The 19,407-nt window shown below is 37.7% G+C and overlaps 1 protein-coding gene across 6 annotated transcripts in view; it reads right to left on the reverse strand.

The window, feature by feature from the left end:
* The window catches only part of SYT1 (synaptotagmin 1), a 575,639-nt gene that overhangs the window by 136,315 nt on the left and 419,917 nt on the right, over positions 1 to 19,407 (reverse strand). For all 6 annotated transcript variants that reach the window (XM_025200918.1, XM_014518734.2, XM_025200919.1 and 3 more), the window contains one exon: positions 12,165 to 12,349. In XM_025200918.1, the coding sequence (XP_025056703.1) occupies positions 12,165 to 12,349 (185 nt within the window). The remainder of the gene's footprint in view (positions 1 to 12,164; positions 12,350 to 19,407) is intronic.

A 19,407-nucleotide genomic window follows, 5' to 3' on the forward strand; every position in this document is an offset into this window, starting at 1 on the left:
TTCCTGCTTATGCAGGGGGTCGGACTCGATGATCTATTGAGGTCCCTTCTGACCCTAACATCTATGAATCTATGAGTGCCTATACATGAATGTGGATGCTGCTCCCATGTGCTTAAATTTAGCTAAATCACCCCTGCTGCCATTTTGAAGTGCAGGGACACTGATACATGAGGCACTCCAGGTGCTTTAATTAGAGTTCCTCTCAGATCTGCTCTATTTAAAATGCAGCCCCCCCCGAACATGTGTATAGACACCCCAGATGTTTAACATTAGTCCACCATAATTGAGAAGACATACATTTCCGCTGCATCTTTACATTAGAGCCATGGAAAAGGAAGTGATCATAGGCCAGAATTGGCTATACCTATACATTTTGCATTGGCTGCCAAAAATGTAACAGCTGCAAAGGCATTAACCTCCTGACAGAATATTAAAGACAAATATAAGAGAAGAAGGAAGTATAACTTAAAAAAAAAAAAAAAATCAGTTGAAAAGTAAAAGGCTAGACTCTGAAGTGTACAGTACAAGGTAATTTTTTCTTCAATATAATAATCTTTTTAAAATTTACCATTAATGGACTAGATTCTCAACTAGTATAAATTGGTATAGCTCCATTAAAATCAATGGAATAATACTGATTTATGCAAGCTGGGAATCTGGCCCAGAGTTACAGATACAAATTCTATTAGTGAATGATGGAAGCCAATTTATGATTTGGTCTATTTTATTCAGAACATAAATTACTGTGTACCGGAATGAGGAAAAAGGTTAATACTGGGTTAAAATCATCTATAAAGTCAAATCAATAATCCTAAAGAGACCGAAAGAGGGTAGACTATTTTTCCCAATGAAAATACTTCATTTTGCCGTTTTAAAACTGGTTTAAATGCATGAGATTTTTTAAAATTTCTTAATTCCCAAGCTGCTAGTGGCTCCTACAGCTCACTCTCTGTGACTAAATGGGTTTCTTTTAAGTGTCTTTTAAGTGTTCTTTTAAGACAGCTAAAAAAACAAAAGGGTAACATATTGCTTTTGCATAGTGCTTTCAAGTGTATGTAGAGCCCACTGTGTTTCTTGAACCCACTTCCTAATTCGCCATTGGAGGCAATCTGGAGGTGAAATTGCTTGCAAGTAAAGGCAGAAAAGGTTCCACATTACTTGTCTCTACTGAGAAGTTAGCTTGTCCTTTCTGATCTTGGACAGAAATGCAGGAGTCCTGTGGAACTTAGAGAACAGGATTGAACGAGCTGATATTGCTAGGGTCAAGAGAAGAAGAGTGGGGGTGTGCGGGGAGAGGGAACAGATGTTACAAAAGCAGTCTGCATAGAATAGTTTTTATCTTTAAGAAAGGCATTTGCTTTCAAATCAGAGGCCAGTGCTTAAATAGAAGCTGGGTCAAAAAAGACACAGAGACTTCTCTTCTCTAAAACATCTACTGTTCTACAAGGGGGAAGAACCAGGTTTCTTCAAAGTACTTGAAGCACCACCTAGGGATTTTTCATTTTATGTTGAGACTTTTTGGAACATGACTATTTAAAGGAACTGTGCTCTGACCCTCGGTTTATAGGCATAGTATATCACAAGGTATTTGATCTGAAAGTTGCAATGTTACAATCAATAAAAAAACACAGTGAATTGTTTTTAGAAGCATTCAAATGTTTTTAATTAAAATTTTTCTTCCACTTGTAAAATTGATTTCATGGCAGCTTTGGTTTACAGGTAGAGAGATATGAAACATTTCTCTACCAATAATTCTTTGAAGTCCATGAAAATTTTTTAAACAGGTTCTGTGTAAAATATGCAGCCAAAAAAAATTATGATATGGCATTATACAAATAATCTCTTTGCCCTAATTTGGAATGACTGTATTTCACTCATGAAGCTTTCTTACATCTGAGGAAAGTGCCTAGAAACCCACAACAGCAAAACATTTTTATATCGTGCTGAGTGCACATACCTATATATATTTTATCTCTACATGCATGTAAATTACATGCATGGCAATGCAAAGTAGTGTAAATGTACTGTAAATGATGTGAAGTTGCACGTTGATGTCATACAAAAATCAGTAAATGGAAAAGATTTCACTTAGTACCTCACACAGGCACAATGTACATCTTGTATATGTCGTGGTAGGCTGACAATTACAAAGACTATTTTAAGATATGTGTCATTTAAGATATATCTGAAAGAACACTACAATTAGTTCTAGCCAATGCTGCGCATGTCAGTTAATGTTTGCTATTCTAGTTTTCAACACTTAAGATCTATTATTTAGTGGTTTGTACAAAGCAGAGACCCAAATTACAAGGATTCAAGTTAGAAGAGGAAAATCTGCTGTTTTATCCTTTAATTTCCATCCTGCAATTAAGCATGGATTTGTAGTCTTTTATTTCCTTCAGAGTTATTTTAAGTAAAGGGTTCTTTCTCTATTTCTTCTCATCTTTTGTAAGGCCCTCAGTGCAGAAAAAAAACCTGTGCTAGGATCACAAGTCTGTTGGGTTTACCTCATAGAGCATAGTTTTGAATTTTCCATCACAGAGGCAGCACCCTCTGAATAATCCTGCATGGCCATGTGTGGCTCTATCCATCACTAGTAGCTTAGAGAGAGTCACAAAATGGGAAAACAGTGATTCAGATAGCATACTCCTTCATCTTCTATACTGAAAGAGAGAGGAAGGAGTCATGTGGGAAGGACTTCCATCTTACAATTATGTTCTCAATTATCTTATAGTACAGTGTTGCACTTCCCAACTCTACAATTTTCTAAGTAACCCAAGCATGGACTTCAAGTAGACTACATCCTTCCAATCTGTAGAATAATTTCTTTGCTGACAGTGTCTTCAGAATGGTTTTAGAATGGTTCTCCAAGCACTCCACAAACCCTTTAGGAAACAGTTAACAAAAAGCAATTGTGAAAGCACTTCAGGCCATAAAAAAGCATGCAGCCTGTAAATCTACCTGCCAAGCAATGTCCACTGCAGTCTGAGTTTTAGCCAAATCTATCTCATCAATCACTCTTTTTTGTTCAAATAGTGAAGAAGATGGGTTTTTAACATCTGAATGATGCCTTAGCCTCAGGGTTGTGCTGAGCTTGTTGAGTTTGCAGGGTGGAAAACAATTTTCTTCTTGTACAGCAAGTGAGTTTTGCCCTGTGTTCAACAATGTGGTTTATCATAAGGGCAATTTTTTATCCTGCTGCTGACCAAGCTTGAGATACCTCCTTTATTTTTTTTTAAGCCAAACTGAATTGTGGTTATCCAGAACTGCTGTTGCCAGGCTCCACAGGCAGACTTCATGACTAGTGAAAATACTGAGGAATGGCTGGATTCCCGATACTGAAAGCACAGCTCTTATCAGCACCACACACATTCAATAACAACACAACTATGACCTGATCTTTAGTATTTTTATCCCATAAAGACAAAAAACCCCTTAAAAATAACTGGCCAATATCCTATTGCACATCCAAACGACCTGATCTGGCAATGGTAATATATCCTCTATCAGCACCCTTTGGAAGGAAAGGCAAAATTTTATTCTTCCAGCATCTGCTTTCTCTCCATGAATTAATTTAAAAACCATGTTGCTTCTGGGTTTCCAATGGCTGAACCAGGCTTTGGCCACTGTGAAATCTACTTTGCCTATTACTGCTGCAAGATTGTTGGTGTTCAGTATCAGCAGGGGGCCACACTGATGTACAGAATGAACAAGAACCCACTGTGTCCAGCATGGGATGCTTTGACATGACTGCCCAGCTTTTAAATGGACAGCCAGTTTATTCAAAGTATTCTGTTTTTGAGGCCAGACAAGCCTTTGAAGTGTTTCATGACATTTCAGAGGCTCATTTGGGCTACTGTTTAATAGCCTGACATATGGCCACCTTTGGTGCTGTGGGAATGTGGTGTGACTTCTGGAAGCCACTGTACTAGAGCACCATTCTAGCAGTGCTGAGAGATTCCCTTAAGCAATTGCTTGCACTTTTATCTGGTATAGGTTTGCTGAAATTGATTATGATAATCTAAATTAATTGCTATAACCAATATTTATCACCACATTCAATTACATTTTGCAAAGCAATTAATATAAGCATAGTCAATGTTACAAGGCAGGGGGGCCTCAGGCTGACATCAAGAGAAAAATCAGACAAAGAATTGTTTTTTCCCTTTTGGCTCAGTTGCAGGAGAGAGAAAGAGAGGGAGAAGGGGCAGAGGAGGGGAAAAGAGAAAGGTCCATGCTGTGAACTGCAGAATGGGACCACCAAAAAATTCACTTAGTATACTTTAAAGCTGATTTTGTTCCTATTTTTTAATTTACTTATTTCCTAGTTTTTTTAAAGGAAAAAAATGCCAGTGCTTAACAATATCTAAATAGTCTTAATTGTACTTTGAAATTCATACTATGCTGAAACAAACTGTTGCTGCTATTCTGTAATTCTAAATATTTACTTTGATCTATAAAGCTATATGTAGCATTGACTCTAGCTCCCCAAGAGATCACCAATCCATAGCAACTGTTGACATTCTTTATCATCTGGGAGGAGGAAGCAGGTTTCTCAGGCCATGTCTGTACTAGATAAGTATTGCAAGCAGCTCCCACTGGTACTATAACCAGTTCAGCCATGGTAGTGGGAATACTCTTAAAATAGCCAACAGTAGACAGAACCCCACAGTAAATGGCCCTTTAATCTGGAACTCATTTTCCATTTTGGTGTGTCATACCCTTGGGTTTCAGGCTACAGTGTGAATCTCATCAAGTTGTAAAGACAGAAGTAGTTTTTCTGCAAGTCTGAGTTAGCAGGGAAACATAAGAATTCAGTTAGAACTCAGATAAGATCCTAAAAATGAAAAAAAAAAACCCTAGATTTTTTCCGACAACAATAATTTGGTACCATCTCAGTTATAGAGACAGAAAGAACCAGAGCTCAAGCCCATGTAGCCAATACAGCAAATGATATACTCCTTTTTTTCTGAGAGTTCAAATGCCTGCCTTTCTTTGCTGCAGCTTAGTTAATAACCAGAAAGTGGATAGAAATTTTGACTTTCCAGTCTCCAAAATTCAAAAATGGATAAAAGGGATTTTACCTTGCTTTGGATCAGACTAAAAGCAGAATATTTCAGAGAGTTTAAAGCCAAATCTATTTACACAGAAGTTGCCTATCGGTGGCTTTTCCATCAACATGCTCATACTCATACACTTTCACCACTTTAGTATCTTTAGTGCTTTTCGGAGTAAAAGCTGAAAGCCTGAGAGCAGGTTTTAGGCACTGTGTCCTTATGATGGGGTGGAACAACACTGCACCATTCCCGAGAGCATCAGAAAGTAAACAGCTTCTGTGAACACTTCCCAGTGTTCAGAGGGGGCTTGGGTATTACATCCTTTTCCTCACTAGACAGGCCACTTCTACTGGCCAGTCTGTAATGCAGGAGGAGGAAGGAACAATCATCTGGCTTCTTCCTGGCAGCTTTTGGGACACCAGTCTGCCCTGGAGGACTTTGACGTGAAAGAGAGAGGAAAAATTGGCCCTGTGTAGCAAAGAATAAGCCACTGTAGTCCAAGCTTTATGTGAACAGGATGAGGACGAGAAGGCTCCCCAGCTACCATTTAAGGCCAAGAATTTGGTCTTGAAGAAAGGGCTCAGGATCTGGCTTCCAGAATAACTTGGGAACTAGTTTCCACCTTTTTCTAAAGCCATTACACGAACTGATATAATGAAGCAAATAAGATTTTAAAAAGTATAAATTATAAATTAAGATCAGCAATAAAGAGGCAGCAATAAAAGTAATAACATGAATTATTTTAAAATAAAGATGTTGAATGTAGATTAAAACTATTTCATAAGTTTTCAAAGCAAACTCCTCTGCTGTGTTTGTGAGGAACTGAGTAGAAGAGAAGGAGGCTAGGAGGAGACAAAGCATTCACATTGTGTTGCTTGCAGCTTTTGTTTGAAAGGGCCATAGGTTGCTGGAGTACCACAGAAATGCATTGCTTTTATGGCTTATGCAAGAAGTTTGGTGGAGAACACTGGGGAATACAGATGTTAATCTTCATATTTAGGACATTACAAAGATGTTGTTTTCACACTTTTCAGAGAGTCTTATCAATCCAAACTCACTCAACACAACTGGACTGGACCGCCATGATTCTACCTGAACATGGAGCTGCAATTAGTTGATAGTAAAGAACTGAATTTAATCCAGTAACCCAGAGGAATAGCAGCCCATTTGCCATTACTTGTATCCTATAATATTTTGCTTTTCAGGCTTGTTATAAGCAGTGTTTAGTTCAGTTTTTCAAACAGCAAAATGCTGTCAGCTTTCTGATATACTTGCACTTTCAGTTTTTCTCCTTGGTTTTTTAATTTCAGTATTTGCCTGTTTGGTTTTTTGTGCCGCTGTTGTCCTAACAGAAGTCCTGTCTTTCTCTGTGTCGAATTTTGTAATGCCAAAGTCATAGTTAAAAAGATAGACATTTTATGAATACATTGGCAGTGCTTGATATAATCTGTATACATAATCAGAATATACTTTATCAGCATGTTCTGGATCTTGCTCTGCTGGCATATAATGGCACTGGTTACTTTTCTGCACTTAGACCCTGTATCCCCTCCTGCTATTTTAGGTGTGGGTTAGTGTGATAATAAGGTGAGCCAATAACTTATAGACAGGGCATGTGCACAAGGCAGAGTGGGAAATGGTACACTGGATACCAAGAAAGCAGTCTATCACTGGAGAAGAAAATTGTGCTCGAGGAGTCTGGTTTAGAAGAAAGATTGTGAGAGAAGAGGCTACTGCTCACTGAAGAACCTTTGCTTCAGAAACTCACATTTTTCCTGGAGCAGATGTTTTGCTGGACAATGCTGGCTGTAAAAACAAGGGATCATGATGGCTCTATTTAAGTCAATGGGAGAATTGCCATTAGGACCAGGATTTCAGCACATATGTTTCTGTTAATTTACAGTATTTTGCAATTTCTCCTATGCAGGTAAAAACACCCAGCAAAAGCAATTTTGTTTGTTCAGAATGTTTTGACTCTGTGAGAGCAAAGCAGTTTACAGATTATGAAAAATAAAAATGAACAAAGAGAATTAGTCTAAATAATCAGTTGCTACTGAAATGTGGAGGTTCATGGAATAAATAACTCATAGTTGTTAGCACAAACATTAATTAAGCTTTGAAGCATCCCTATGGCGCGGGTAAGTTTTCTTTTCCCAGACTCCATTTTACATAGGAGTAAACAAGGGGGCAGTGAGATAAAGTGATTTGCACAAGGTTACATAGTGAGCTAGTGGCAGAATCAGATATAGAGTCCAGATATCTTTTTTTTTTCAAGCCTCTTGTGTTAATTAACATACTCTCTCCTGCAAAATGAAAATACATTTTTATTGTGACTGACAGTGTTTCATCCTGATACAATGAGAAATGACTGAGATGTTAAATCTTCTCCATAGAAGCATTGCGAACTAATAAAAGGGGTGGACTATCATGGCAGTTATTTTCCAAGAAATAGGGCTAAATTTTGGTAATTTTTCAGGGCTGCTTTTCATTATCACTGAAGTGATTAAGTCTATTCCTTTCCCAAAGGCTGAGCTTAAGCAAGAAATTTGCTGTACCAATGCATTATATTCAGAGTCATTAAATCAGCAGCTATTATAGTGTCTCTAGAGCTGGATGTTTTTCTACAGAGGGAAAAAAACAGTGGGAGAAAATTATGAGAGACATAGGAAGCTTTGTAGAGACTGATAAACTGCAGCACAGACAATTTTGATGGGAAGAGCTTTAGAAAATGATGTGCCTAGTCTGCATCCAGTTATACCAGTGTAATTCAGAAATAATACCATGGCAGTCAATTTGATGTGAAGTGTACTGCCTGACAGCTTAAGGTGTCCACACTGTATTGAGAACATGAGATACTGATCATTTTAGTAACACTAGGAAAAGTCTGGTGTTCTTTTTTTTTTTTTTTTAAACAAAAAACACATAATAACTCTTTGGGTTTAGATTTGATATATTTATATTAAAAAGAAAACCAGTAAATTTCTTTCCTGCGCATATCAATTTGAACTTAAGCTTTCTAGTACAGTTTGACTTAATATATTTTAGTTATGGAGAAAATGACAACCTTTTATCCCTCCCCCCAAAAAATCAATTTAGTTCAGCCTCTTGATGTGTGTCAAAGCTATGTATAAATCTGAGCTGAGGAGCCGCAGCTGTCAGGAGACTAAAAATACCAGCGCTTTAGACTAGGTGTGTCCAAATAGCAAAATAAACCTACCGCAAGTGACAATCCAGAACAGTCATGAGATACAACATAGATAAGGAGAACATAGAAGGAAGAAATAAAAATTAAAACAGCCCCACACATAAATATTAGTAAGACCATGGAGAAATGACCGTTTCCATGGAAAATGCCTTTTTATTAATGTCCTTCACATAATAAGGGCCTCACCCTGCAAATTTCAGTTCTGTGATGGGTTGTGTGGAAGCTGAGAGCTCTTCTTGCATGAATATGAATTATTCACATGAGCAAGAGTTTCAGGATCACGGTCCTCATTGGTATGGGAAGTATTTACAGCAACAAAATGTAGGGTTTATATTAATCTATACATAATGTCCCCATTCAAAATATTATATTCAAAACTGTTTATCGAAATTAACATGTTGAAATAGAAATAATATAATTGTACTCTGCATACTACAGAAGTCAGAAGGTGCTACCTAGCAATGCTATATAAGGGTGAAGTTACATGTTACACTTAGACCACATTACATTTGTGGAATGTTAAGCAGTGTTAAAGTTAGAACATGCCGTGAGCAGTTGCACACTAAAGGGTTAATACTGGGTGCACGCAGAAGTGACAATTTTTGCCCAATCTGGCCAAAGAAAGCAGTTCATAGCCTAGATCAAACACAAGTGCACGGCTGCAGACAGCTTAAAATACGGTAGATTGGGTGAAAATCTGACCCCTCACTGCATGAAGGGTCAGATAAAGATGGTTCAAAACAGAGTGTCTTCTGTAACTTCTGTCTGCCCTGCCTGCCAGCCTTGAGATGTTTTCAGAATGGGAGGGGGGAAAGGGAGTGTAGGGAGTTTGGTCTGGGGGGTTTTCAGCCCCCGCTGGATGGTGGGGTGGGTGTATTGGAGCCCCCTTCCACAAAGGTGGTGATGAAGCTCCAATACACCAGCCCCACACTCCAGTGGGGGCTGAAAAAACCCCAGACTGAACTCCCTCCACTCCCTTTTCCCCTTCTCATTCTAAACAGGGACAGGCTGGGCGAAAGGAGGGGCCATTGCTAGGGGAAATTGGCTGCAGGTTGACAGCCAGCAGCTAGACTCCCCTCCCCCTGGACCCAACAGTGAACTTCTGTTTGTTCCAAGGGATTGTTGTAACTCAGAACGCTTTCTGCAAAGTGTTCTTAGGTACAGTACACTTCGGTCTGCATCCACTGTTTCTTGCTGCATAGCTCTGACTTGCCACTAGAGGGGTGTTAAGCAGGGATGTGGCTAGGAGGCAAGACACCTGGGCTCCATCCCTACTCTGGGTAGTACTGGGCTGGCAATGCATCTTGGGATGCTGAATGACTGCAAATTGCTAGTTTCAGAGCAGACTGAAGTTACCTTAACATGAACTGGGTAGCATGGCTTAAAGTTAACCCTCTTCTGAAGTGGCATAACTTTGAGAAGCTCAAAGTTAGCATTAGTTAATAATTCAAGATGAAGCCATCAACTCTCTGTGAATATATGTAAAAACTAATACTCCAAATATGGTGTTAAATATGGTCGTAAAGGCTTAAAATCAGTCAACTGATTTAGATGCCTAAATAAGGACATATTAACCAATTTTTTGCAAGCCATTTTTGATAATATTGGTTATTGGTCAGCACTTAATTTGGCAGAAACTGTCATGGCTCCCTTGGCTTCAGTGATGATAATGTTAGGACAGCGTTATGAGAATCTGCTCTCTGTGTTTAATTTTGCACAAATCTGTCAATAGATCATGAATTACAGTCATAATAGTTAGACACATCTGTTTAAAAGAACTATGTACATCCTTTTCAATTAAATAACTTCAATATAGTTGAAGCTCTTTGCATGCTATTTTAAAGTTTTGTTTATTTTTGTTAAGTGATAAAAAATTATTAACTAGGAGGTTATCATTTTGCTCCAAAAAGTACTGAGTCAAACTCACCATTGACTATAAAGCATACATTTATAGATTAAAACATTTACAATATGCTAAAGTCTTGGTCATTTTTCCAGGTAATTAAAAATATAATAAACGACTCTTAATAATATACTATAAGTACCAGAACAGTCTTACATAATACAGAACAAACTCCACATAGATATCTATCAACAAAATGCATGTTACTTTTCCTGCAATAAATGGCTAGTTTTGTTATCATTAGTTGCATTTGATAGCACAGAGCAAACATCACACTGAATTTTATTATACAAATGTTCAAATAGTACTTTCAAATTATTTTTGCTTTCATAAGAAAAAAATGGCTAATGATAGCCCAAGGTAACTCAGCAATTAACGAACTGCTGTTTTGGGCAAAATCTGAGGGAAACATTTCACAATTACTTAATATTAATAAGCTGGAACAAATGTTATAGATCAAATGCAGGAAGTCCATGGATGTCACATCAAGGTGCCTGAATTAAGATGGGAGAAGAATTTTTTGTTTCACATTTATCATATAAAGTAAAACAACATCCTTATTAGACTTTTTCAAGGGAGGATCCAGGATTACTGCTTAGTGGTATTTTTGAGCTCAGCCTCATTGATCCTATTATTCATGGAATTAACTTCTGTGACATATATTGTGATAATGTGTCACTATATACAATGGTCACCATTATTGTCTGAAATCAACTAACTTTTCTACAAGGCTACTCTAGCTAGTAATGGAAATACCTATAATACCCTTTTAAAGCTAATTGTTTTTAAATAATGTGTAAGCACTTCAGGGGAAGCAACCATAAATGAACAGCATGTTTAAAAATAGAACAGCTGTATCTACACTAACTTTCTTACCATATACTCTATTAAACTAAAGTTTAGAAATCTTACCCACTGGCTGTGACTGTAAAACTGAATACTGCACTAGTTGACACTTCACATGTGTCCATTAGGAGCTCAAAACCTGTCATGCAATTTTCCACAGGGAAAAATAAGTAGCAGACCTGAGAACAAGACCACCTGTTTACATGAGGGAGTGATTTCTAGTGCCTCTTCATTTATGTACAAATTATGCTGAAAACATAAGTAGTCAGGGAATACTAAAGAGGACCTTTGGCAGGATAGTGGATGTTAATCAAGGGCAAAACATCTGTTGTCTTCAGTGTTGCAGGACAGAATTCCAAGCGCGCAAGGAGGACCTTGGATCATGAAGAGTTTTTAACTACCTGTTGAAGTGAAACTAAAGCATCTACTTCAACTGAAAAGATTTTGCAGTATTTCACCCCTCACATGTGTCATGGCTGAAACACGAGTTTCTCTGCTGTTTCCAATTCGATGTTGTTCAAACAGAATCACGCTAATTTGTCCCAAGCTATGCTGTTGCCTTTCAGCTAAAACTGTGTTTGGTTATCTTTAGCCATCTCTTTTCTCCTACAGTTAATTCATTATTTACCAAATGCTCTTTTTTAGTTCTTTTGACATTCTCCATTCCACTCTTCTGCTGCACTATGCTATTATCTCTCTCTAGTTATCCTTCTGTTCCTGTATAAGAAGAGCTTTGGAACAAAATGTCACCTCTTGCTCACAGGTAGGTGATTAGTGCAGTAGTCTTTCAAATATGGATTCTCTTTACCTAGCTACTAAAACCCACTACTGCATCTAATCTTCACTGCAGTTCCCCATAGAGATAGAGCATTATGTTTTTGAATTACTGTGATTTTTTACAATAAACTTTCTCCCTTCTAAACCGAAGTGTTCCTAGCTGCTTGAAAGGCAGATACCAGTTCTGTAACAGGTGTACAAACAGTCATTGTCTTTGCTGAGGTATAAGCGTCTCACTTCCAGGATCCAGCGTGATCTCCAACTCAAGCTCTGACAACCAGTTTCCCATATAGAGCACAAACCTATATAATACTTTTTTTTTTCCTCCAGAATTTTTAAATATAATCATTGTTTAAGAAATGGAAGGCTACTTTACCTGGTCTTTCATGGTCTTCCCTAAATCTTTAACATCTTTCATGTTAATAGCATTCTTCCCTCCTTTTTCCTTTCCCTTCTTCTTGTTCTTCTTTTTGAACAAGCACTTCTTACAGAGACAAAAGCAGCAGGTAAGGATTAATAGGACTGCAACTATGGCTATGGCTATTAAGGCCCAAGGTGGCACTGGAAGAGAAAAAGAAACACATACACACAGAACTTGTAAGTTTAAAAGTAAAAGAAACAGATTTTGTTATTAGCTAAACCTTTATCAGCTCTTTGAGCAGAGATTGTCTAATGTATTTTGTTGCCATTTGTTTATTTTCCCCAATTGACCCCCTGTACACAGGGCATTAAATTAAAAAAATACTTATTTACGTACTTTATAATAAACAGCAGACTGTAAGTTGCAGTCATTTTGTTTAATTAGTAATAAAAATTCAGTACTTCTAATGTGCTCACAAGGTACGTATCTTTTAAAAATATATTTTAAATATTGACCATATCTAGGAAGTTATTTGCTTTTCTCTATAAACATTCCCATAACCTGCCTGGTGTTATGGTCTGGTAAATCTTGCTGGAACTGACTGGGGATCTCCCTCTTTAAGAGCTTAGAGTAACAAGTAAAAAAGTCACACAGTTTTAATGATCAGCTTTTTTCCACTGCCCACTACTATGCTTGACAGGCTTGCATGCCTCTCATTATAGCTGCAGGTCAAGGTCATCAGTAAACACTAACCAAGGACAAAGAACTCTCCAATGCAAAGGCATCCATGATGTTAGCCATCGTGTCCTTCTAATATTAGCACTGTTTCAATACATAATTTCATCTAGACCCTTATTTTAAAAAGTCATAGCTATTCAGTTTATTCATTTAGTCTAGGCTTCTGGCATAGGAAAGTTAAATAACACAGAACAATAACACTGATAAGCTGGTCTTTCTGAAGAACACAATTTTGAAAAAAAATGTTATCATGATACTTAATTAATTATAAACAGGAAGAGAATTATCTTCATCCTTTACCAACCTCTTCTGATCACCCCACTTTACATGGAGTACATGACAGGAAAACATTGTAAATAACAAGGCGTTCGAGCAAACAGTCCTTTCTATATCTTAAAATATGCTCTGCCTATCATATCTATACTATATTCTCTAAACTGATTACATGAAAGTCTCTAAAATGACACAGAGCAAAACAGAAGAGTGAATCACATTTGACACTGATGTCAGTGAATCACAAAAGGAAAGTGGACAGTGTAAACACAGGAAAATTAATTGCCTACAGTTGCCAAATGCAATGGAAAGCACGATTAAAGGAAGCTGGACTAAAGATTGCCACTTTAGATGGAATTAAGTTTTAGCGAGCATCTTCATCTTTTGTGGGTTTTTTTCTCCAGCTTATGTTAGTGATAGCTACAAAAATAACAAAGTAAACATGTTCAGAATACTTAAAAAGTAAATTCTAACACTTTATGTGCCTCCAAATGTTCATTTAATGTAGGTGCCATAAAAGAAAAGTTGTACCATATGTAGAATAATTGAGTACTGATTATCAAACAAATGAATGTTAACAGATAAACAGTGAGCAGATTAACAGCTGTTTAAGTGAGGTATTTTATAGTGTTATTGATAGCAATTCTACAGTTAAGGTAGCATTGAGATCAGCACTTATCACAAGCAGGGTTTAAATTACACTCCAAGTCTTGCGGGGTCTGTGGTGGTGGCAGCTGGAAGCTGGAAGGAGCCGCCACCACCACCTGAGCTGCTTAAAAAGAACAAGGCGGGCCGGGCGCTCACATCTCTTATGGGGGGGCTCAGCCCCCCTGAGCCCCACTGTATTTCAAGCCCTGATTATAAGGTTAAAATTCCCATCTCATGCTTTAACAATTGAATTTGGTCTTCACATCTGGCATGATAACATTTCATAGGTCAATTTACTTTTCCCTATAATTCGGTCTTTTTTATAAAAGTTTTACTAACTTTTCAAGAAGAAATGCTTAAAAATGATGATTTTTGAAAATACTCTTTTGCTTTTCTTGATTTTGATTAAGTCCTCTTTCTAAAACAATTCAGACTCCCATAGCTCTCACAGAGTCCAATTTGCACGTGCACTTGCAATAATAACACTGCAGGTGCAGGATGCTTTTAAGATTTGAAATTAAATTCAGCAAGCATTATTTCCCTTACTCAGGCTAATCTTAGTTATGCCAATATTAGTAAAAAAACCCTCCTCAGATGCTCAGATCTATCAGCCATTTCTGTTTTCTAGCACTGCCAACTTGCCACACCAGCTGTGCTAGGGAGGTGAGCTGGACAGCAGGAAGCATGGGGATGGACTATGGGAGAAAGAAAGGACACAGGTAGGGGAAAAGAGTAGGCATGATGGAACTGAGTGTACTCAGGTTGAGAGAGAAGAGGGATTTGGTGAGACTTGAGATGGTGGGAGTCAGCAGTGACGTACATGTGGCTTGGGAAAAAAGCCTGTGTCTCAGAGGACATTTGGAAAAATCAGGTGCTGCTGTACTGAGGCACAGTTGGAAGAAGCAATCCTTTGGCGGTGCTGTCCTAGCTCCCTAAAGTACTGAGTAAGCAGGTCTTGGGCAGCTCTTCAGACATTTCTGCCTGAACACAGACCTTCAGCTCCTTTGTTTTACGGTGATGTTTTCATCCATTTCATTTGTAATTAATTACACACCATGATCCATGTGTTACAAATAAACGAAGATCAAACAAATATCTGGAATGCTCAGAGTGATACAGATTTCTTCATTTGATATCTTCAAAGATGATGGTCCCTGATTCTTTTTTGTTAAAGCAAAGACAGGTATAAAGAAAGGAAGCTTTTTAGGCAATCCAAGCTCTGGAGTCTCTTTAAAGGGCTTCTGTAGCCGAATCTGCTGGAAAAGAAAAAGTCTGGAGAGAATGCTTTCTTTAATAAGAATGCACAATCTCTGTCAGGAAGATGGCTCATTACAATACTGCTACTGGCAGAGATCCCCCAGACTAACATGACTGGCAATGGATGTACAAGTTAGATGTAAATCTAGTATAAAATATTTGCTATATAGGCTTTGAAGGAGAAATGTGGGTTCTTGTTTACCTGTTTTCAATTTTTTTTTTCTTGGGAATATTATTTAAATCATTCTGAATTAATCATGCTGTACAATATGGCTGAGATTTTCCAACATGAGCAGTGATTTCTCAGGCTTAAATTCTTCACAGCACCAGCTTTTGGCACTTTAGAGAGGCCTGATTTTTAGAAAGAACTGAGCCTTGAAAACCAGGCCCTTTTAAGATGCTCTCAGGATGGGCATCTCAGAAGTGGGATAACAAGTCACTTTTGAAAACTGATGTCTACTAAATGTGAAGAATGTGGAAGATATTAAAGTTATAGTTGTTTAATGTATATATCTATAGACTTGCTATTGTGGGGTACCTGGCTTTGTAGAACCCCAAGGATTAATAGCTGCCAGAGCTTTTCACGTGTATTCAAGATTTCTTTAATTACTCTAATTCAATTTTCTACCATTCTAAAGGATAATATATGGAATCTACTGCAGAAAGACTGGGGAACTGCATAAACCAGTCAGACTCACTTTTGGAGCTCTGTTTGAAGTCTTGGGATCTCCTCAGTAAAGGACCTTTGGAATGAATGAAAGACACGTGACCTTACCAGAGAGAGAGACTCACAGAAAAGTCAGGCTGGCAGAAGCTGTAAGGTACAGCCTGTCTTACCCAACCCTGGTGATGGGACAAATGGGACTAATTTACATAGACTGGGAAAGCTCAGGTTCAAGTACAATAACATGTATGTATGCTTTTTAAAAATGGTACCCCTTGTCTTTAAAAAGTTGTGTGTCATTGGAGTTTCATACATGTCAAGTTTCCAGATAGAAATCTGTAGCAGAGGCTAAGACTGGTTTAGCCTGCTGGAGGTAACTCACTTGGCACACAGGGGTTCTTGTAACTTGGTGATCTAATCTAAAAGGGAATGAATTATGGGATTCTACTCAGGAAATGCAGACATAAGCCTGTCATTGGGAAGGAAAGGCTACAGAGAAACTGAGTAATAAGTCAGAGGTAATGCTAACCTCCTAAGCCATAACAGTGAACTGAACTGATAACCATCACTGTCAAGGTGCCTTAGGAATCAATTTGGTGGCCATCACTCATTTTAAATATCACAAACTCACATGATCAGTCTTGTTGAATCTATTAAGCTCCAAAGGACAACTTGGTTGACTGAATTATTCAATTTCAGGGTTGCAAAATAATTTTCTTTGGGTAAAACCCCTTTTGGTTATTGCACCCAAAGTTCTTGGAGATGCTCAAGACCTTGGATCCAGGTCTGACATTTTGGCAGAACAATCTAAAGCTACCAAATTCTGGACACCTGATCCCAGAGGGAAAGGCCACCTGGGGGAAGATCTAAACTGCATATTGGCATCCAAGTGTTAAGTTCTATGTACAGTAATATATATATATATATATATATATATATATATATATCTAGAGTCCTTTAGACTAAACAGCTCTACAATGCCTTAGTAGACATAAAATGTATATATATAAAGCAGTAAGTGGTGGAAAAGACAGTTCTTGCCTGGTTGTAATCTAACCATTCTCCATGGCTTTGGATGCTTCTCACCAAATTTGTATTTTTATAAGGACATTTGCAAGAACTGTGACATGAGGTTTGCCATAATTTTTAGATATATAGTACCCTCTATTTTTTCATTAGTGGTTAAAAAATTGCTACAAAGCACCTAATCTGGTTTTTTTTTTAACTGATCACCCTGAATAACAACTGGGTATAAGTGTGTGTTTGAAAGAAGAGCTCAAAGAAAAGGTTTTTTAAAGGCAATAATAGATTATTCGTGTATAGCAAAAATATATATCATCCCTATGGAGATCTATTTAATTTAGCACATTAGTTGCTCCTACCTCAGCACAGCAAACATATATGTATGTGCCATTCTGAAATACTTACATCTTTAAGTTGACTTTGTAAGTTTTTAAATCATATTAACTTGTGCTTGTCTTATTTGGTACAGCCTCAGGACACACACAGAACAGAACAGAGAACAAAGTAGGTATAAGCTGCAAACACACAACTTGTTCAAAAACACCAGAAGAAATTTCTTGGGTTTTAGAATACTACAAAACCTTTTCAAATCTAAATGATTAAAAATATCCTCCTTTCTGGTCTGGATATGGAACTCCATAGCAGAATAACTTGACACTGGTAAATTATGTTCTAGATAGAAATAACTGCAATGAATACAAACCAGCAGGGTAAAGTCTCAAATTCTCCTACATACATGGGACAAGCAGAGGGCATGTCCTTAGAGACTGGGGTTACCTGTAAAAATTAGGAAGGTTGATCTGTTTATCAAGGTCAGGAAGATCCCTCTTGCTTGAGAGAATATGGATGTATGGAAGGAAGTGGTCAGGGAAACAAAAGGGGAACTGGGGCAGGGAGCACGGTTCTAATAAAACAGATAGAAAGTGGAAAGAAGGAAAAGATATGACCAGGGCTTCAGACATGATAAGTCAATATAAATAAATACACAAATTGCTGGGGAGGGCAAGAATGTACCACAACAAAACCCTGCCAATATATTTTCCTTCTATAACATCAGAGAAAAACCTGGTACTTTGTAGCTGATAAAAATGAAAGGAGGGAAGGTAGAGGCAAGAAAGAAGTGAGCTCTCTGGAACAAGAGGATTAAATGGCTTCAGAAGTTAAGAACCATGCATAAAAAAAGCTCTGGCATTATCCATTCCCACTAAAACTGAGAAAAATATAACATTTCAATCAATAGCTAAGGACCCTCACAGTTGAAGACAGCAGCCATGCCATTCCACAGGGAATAATGATAGTCTCTAAACTATCCAGAACTGAAAACCAGTTATCGTTTTTTTGATCAAAATAAACATCTTATATTTTAGTGGTGAAACACCACTTAATTACCAGGCAGCTGCGATTTTCAAACAGTTTGAAGCTTTGGTCTCGTACAAAATATACTACAACAATAAAAAAACTGTACTGGCAAAGCAGGGAAACTTCTACTTTTTGCCAAGTGCAGATACCTGGGTATCCATCCAAATGAAACTGGGGTCCTAAAATCACTTTATAGTTCAAAACATATTAGAAAACTAATAGTTTACAGTTCAAAATGTATTACAAAATTGATTTCCCAAAATCTGCATTCCAGGAATCAGGCTAAATTATGGCACAGGTGGCAAAGGACTGATATAAGGAAGGCAGCCTGACAAACATAAGTTCAGGGAACCCACTATGGACTATAAGCAGTGGGAGCAGATAACACTCCTGACAGAGGAAGTAACTGGCAGGTTACCAGTGCAAACAAATTTAAGTGCTGATATACATTAGGTAGAAAGACAGTATGCACTGGTAAGCATGAAGAAAAACACTGCCTGTATATCATGCAAGAATATTTTAAGCATTACATTCACTGCTTGCACTGTTATTTTTCTTCCAGACTCAGTAATCTACGTCACTGGATCTAGGACTATACACTGTATGCATGCCTGGCAGTGGTTCTCAACCTTTTCGGACTCAAGACGCCCCTAAGAGAACTCCAGCTCTTAATTTTCACTCATTTTTTCGACTACAGAAAAATAATCCAGCAATTCTTCTTTTGCAAAGAATTTGGAAGGACTCCAATAGGTCAGAATGTTTTTAGCACTATGAATTCCTATTTGAAATATCTTGGTTTACCTTGTAAATGATGTTTGCACACCAGCAGTGCTAACATTGTGTGGCACCCTGTGGTGCCCTTGGAAGGATCTCAAGGCACCACAGGGTCCTGTGGCACTTTGGTTGAGTATCACTGGTCTATGGTATTTACATTTAGCTCACTTTTAATTAACCTTATTTCTCTTTTATTCTCTGTGTGGCTTTACTCACTGTTTACCTCCAACCTACCACTAGAGGGAACCATGATAAAGTATCTTAATGAAATGGTATGATGCTGACAATCCCCCTTTCTGTCTATTCTTTGAGCATTCCATGTGCTATTGCATAAGACTGTCTCTACAAATAACTTCTGAAAGTTACTGAGGCTTTAACTTTGCTAACGGATATGTGTTATGCCAGCCAAACAGTCTGATGTGAAAATGCACTGATTAGATGGGTTTCACTAGTCAAATACACAGCTGCCTGAGCTGTTTGCTAGATTTTTATCAATCAAAATCATTCGATACTGCCTGCTGA

Source organism: Alligator sinensis, unplaced genomic scaffold (assembly GCF_000455745.1).
Source record: "Alligator sinensis unplaced genomic scaffold, ASM45574v1 scaffold465_1, whole genome shotgun sequence".
NCBI lineage: Eukaryota > Metazoa > Chordata > Crocodylia > Alligatoridae > Alligator > Alligator sinensis.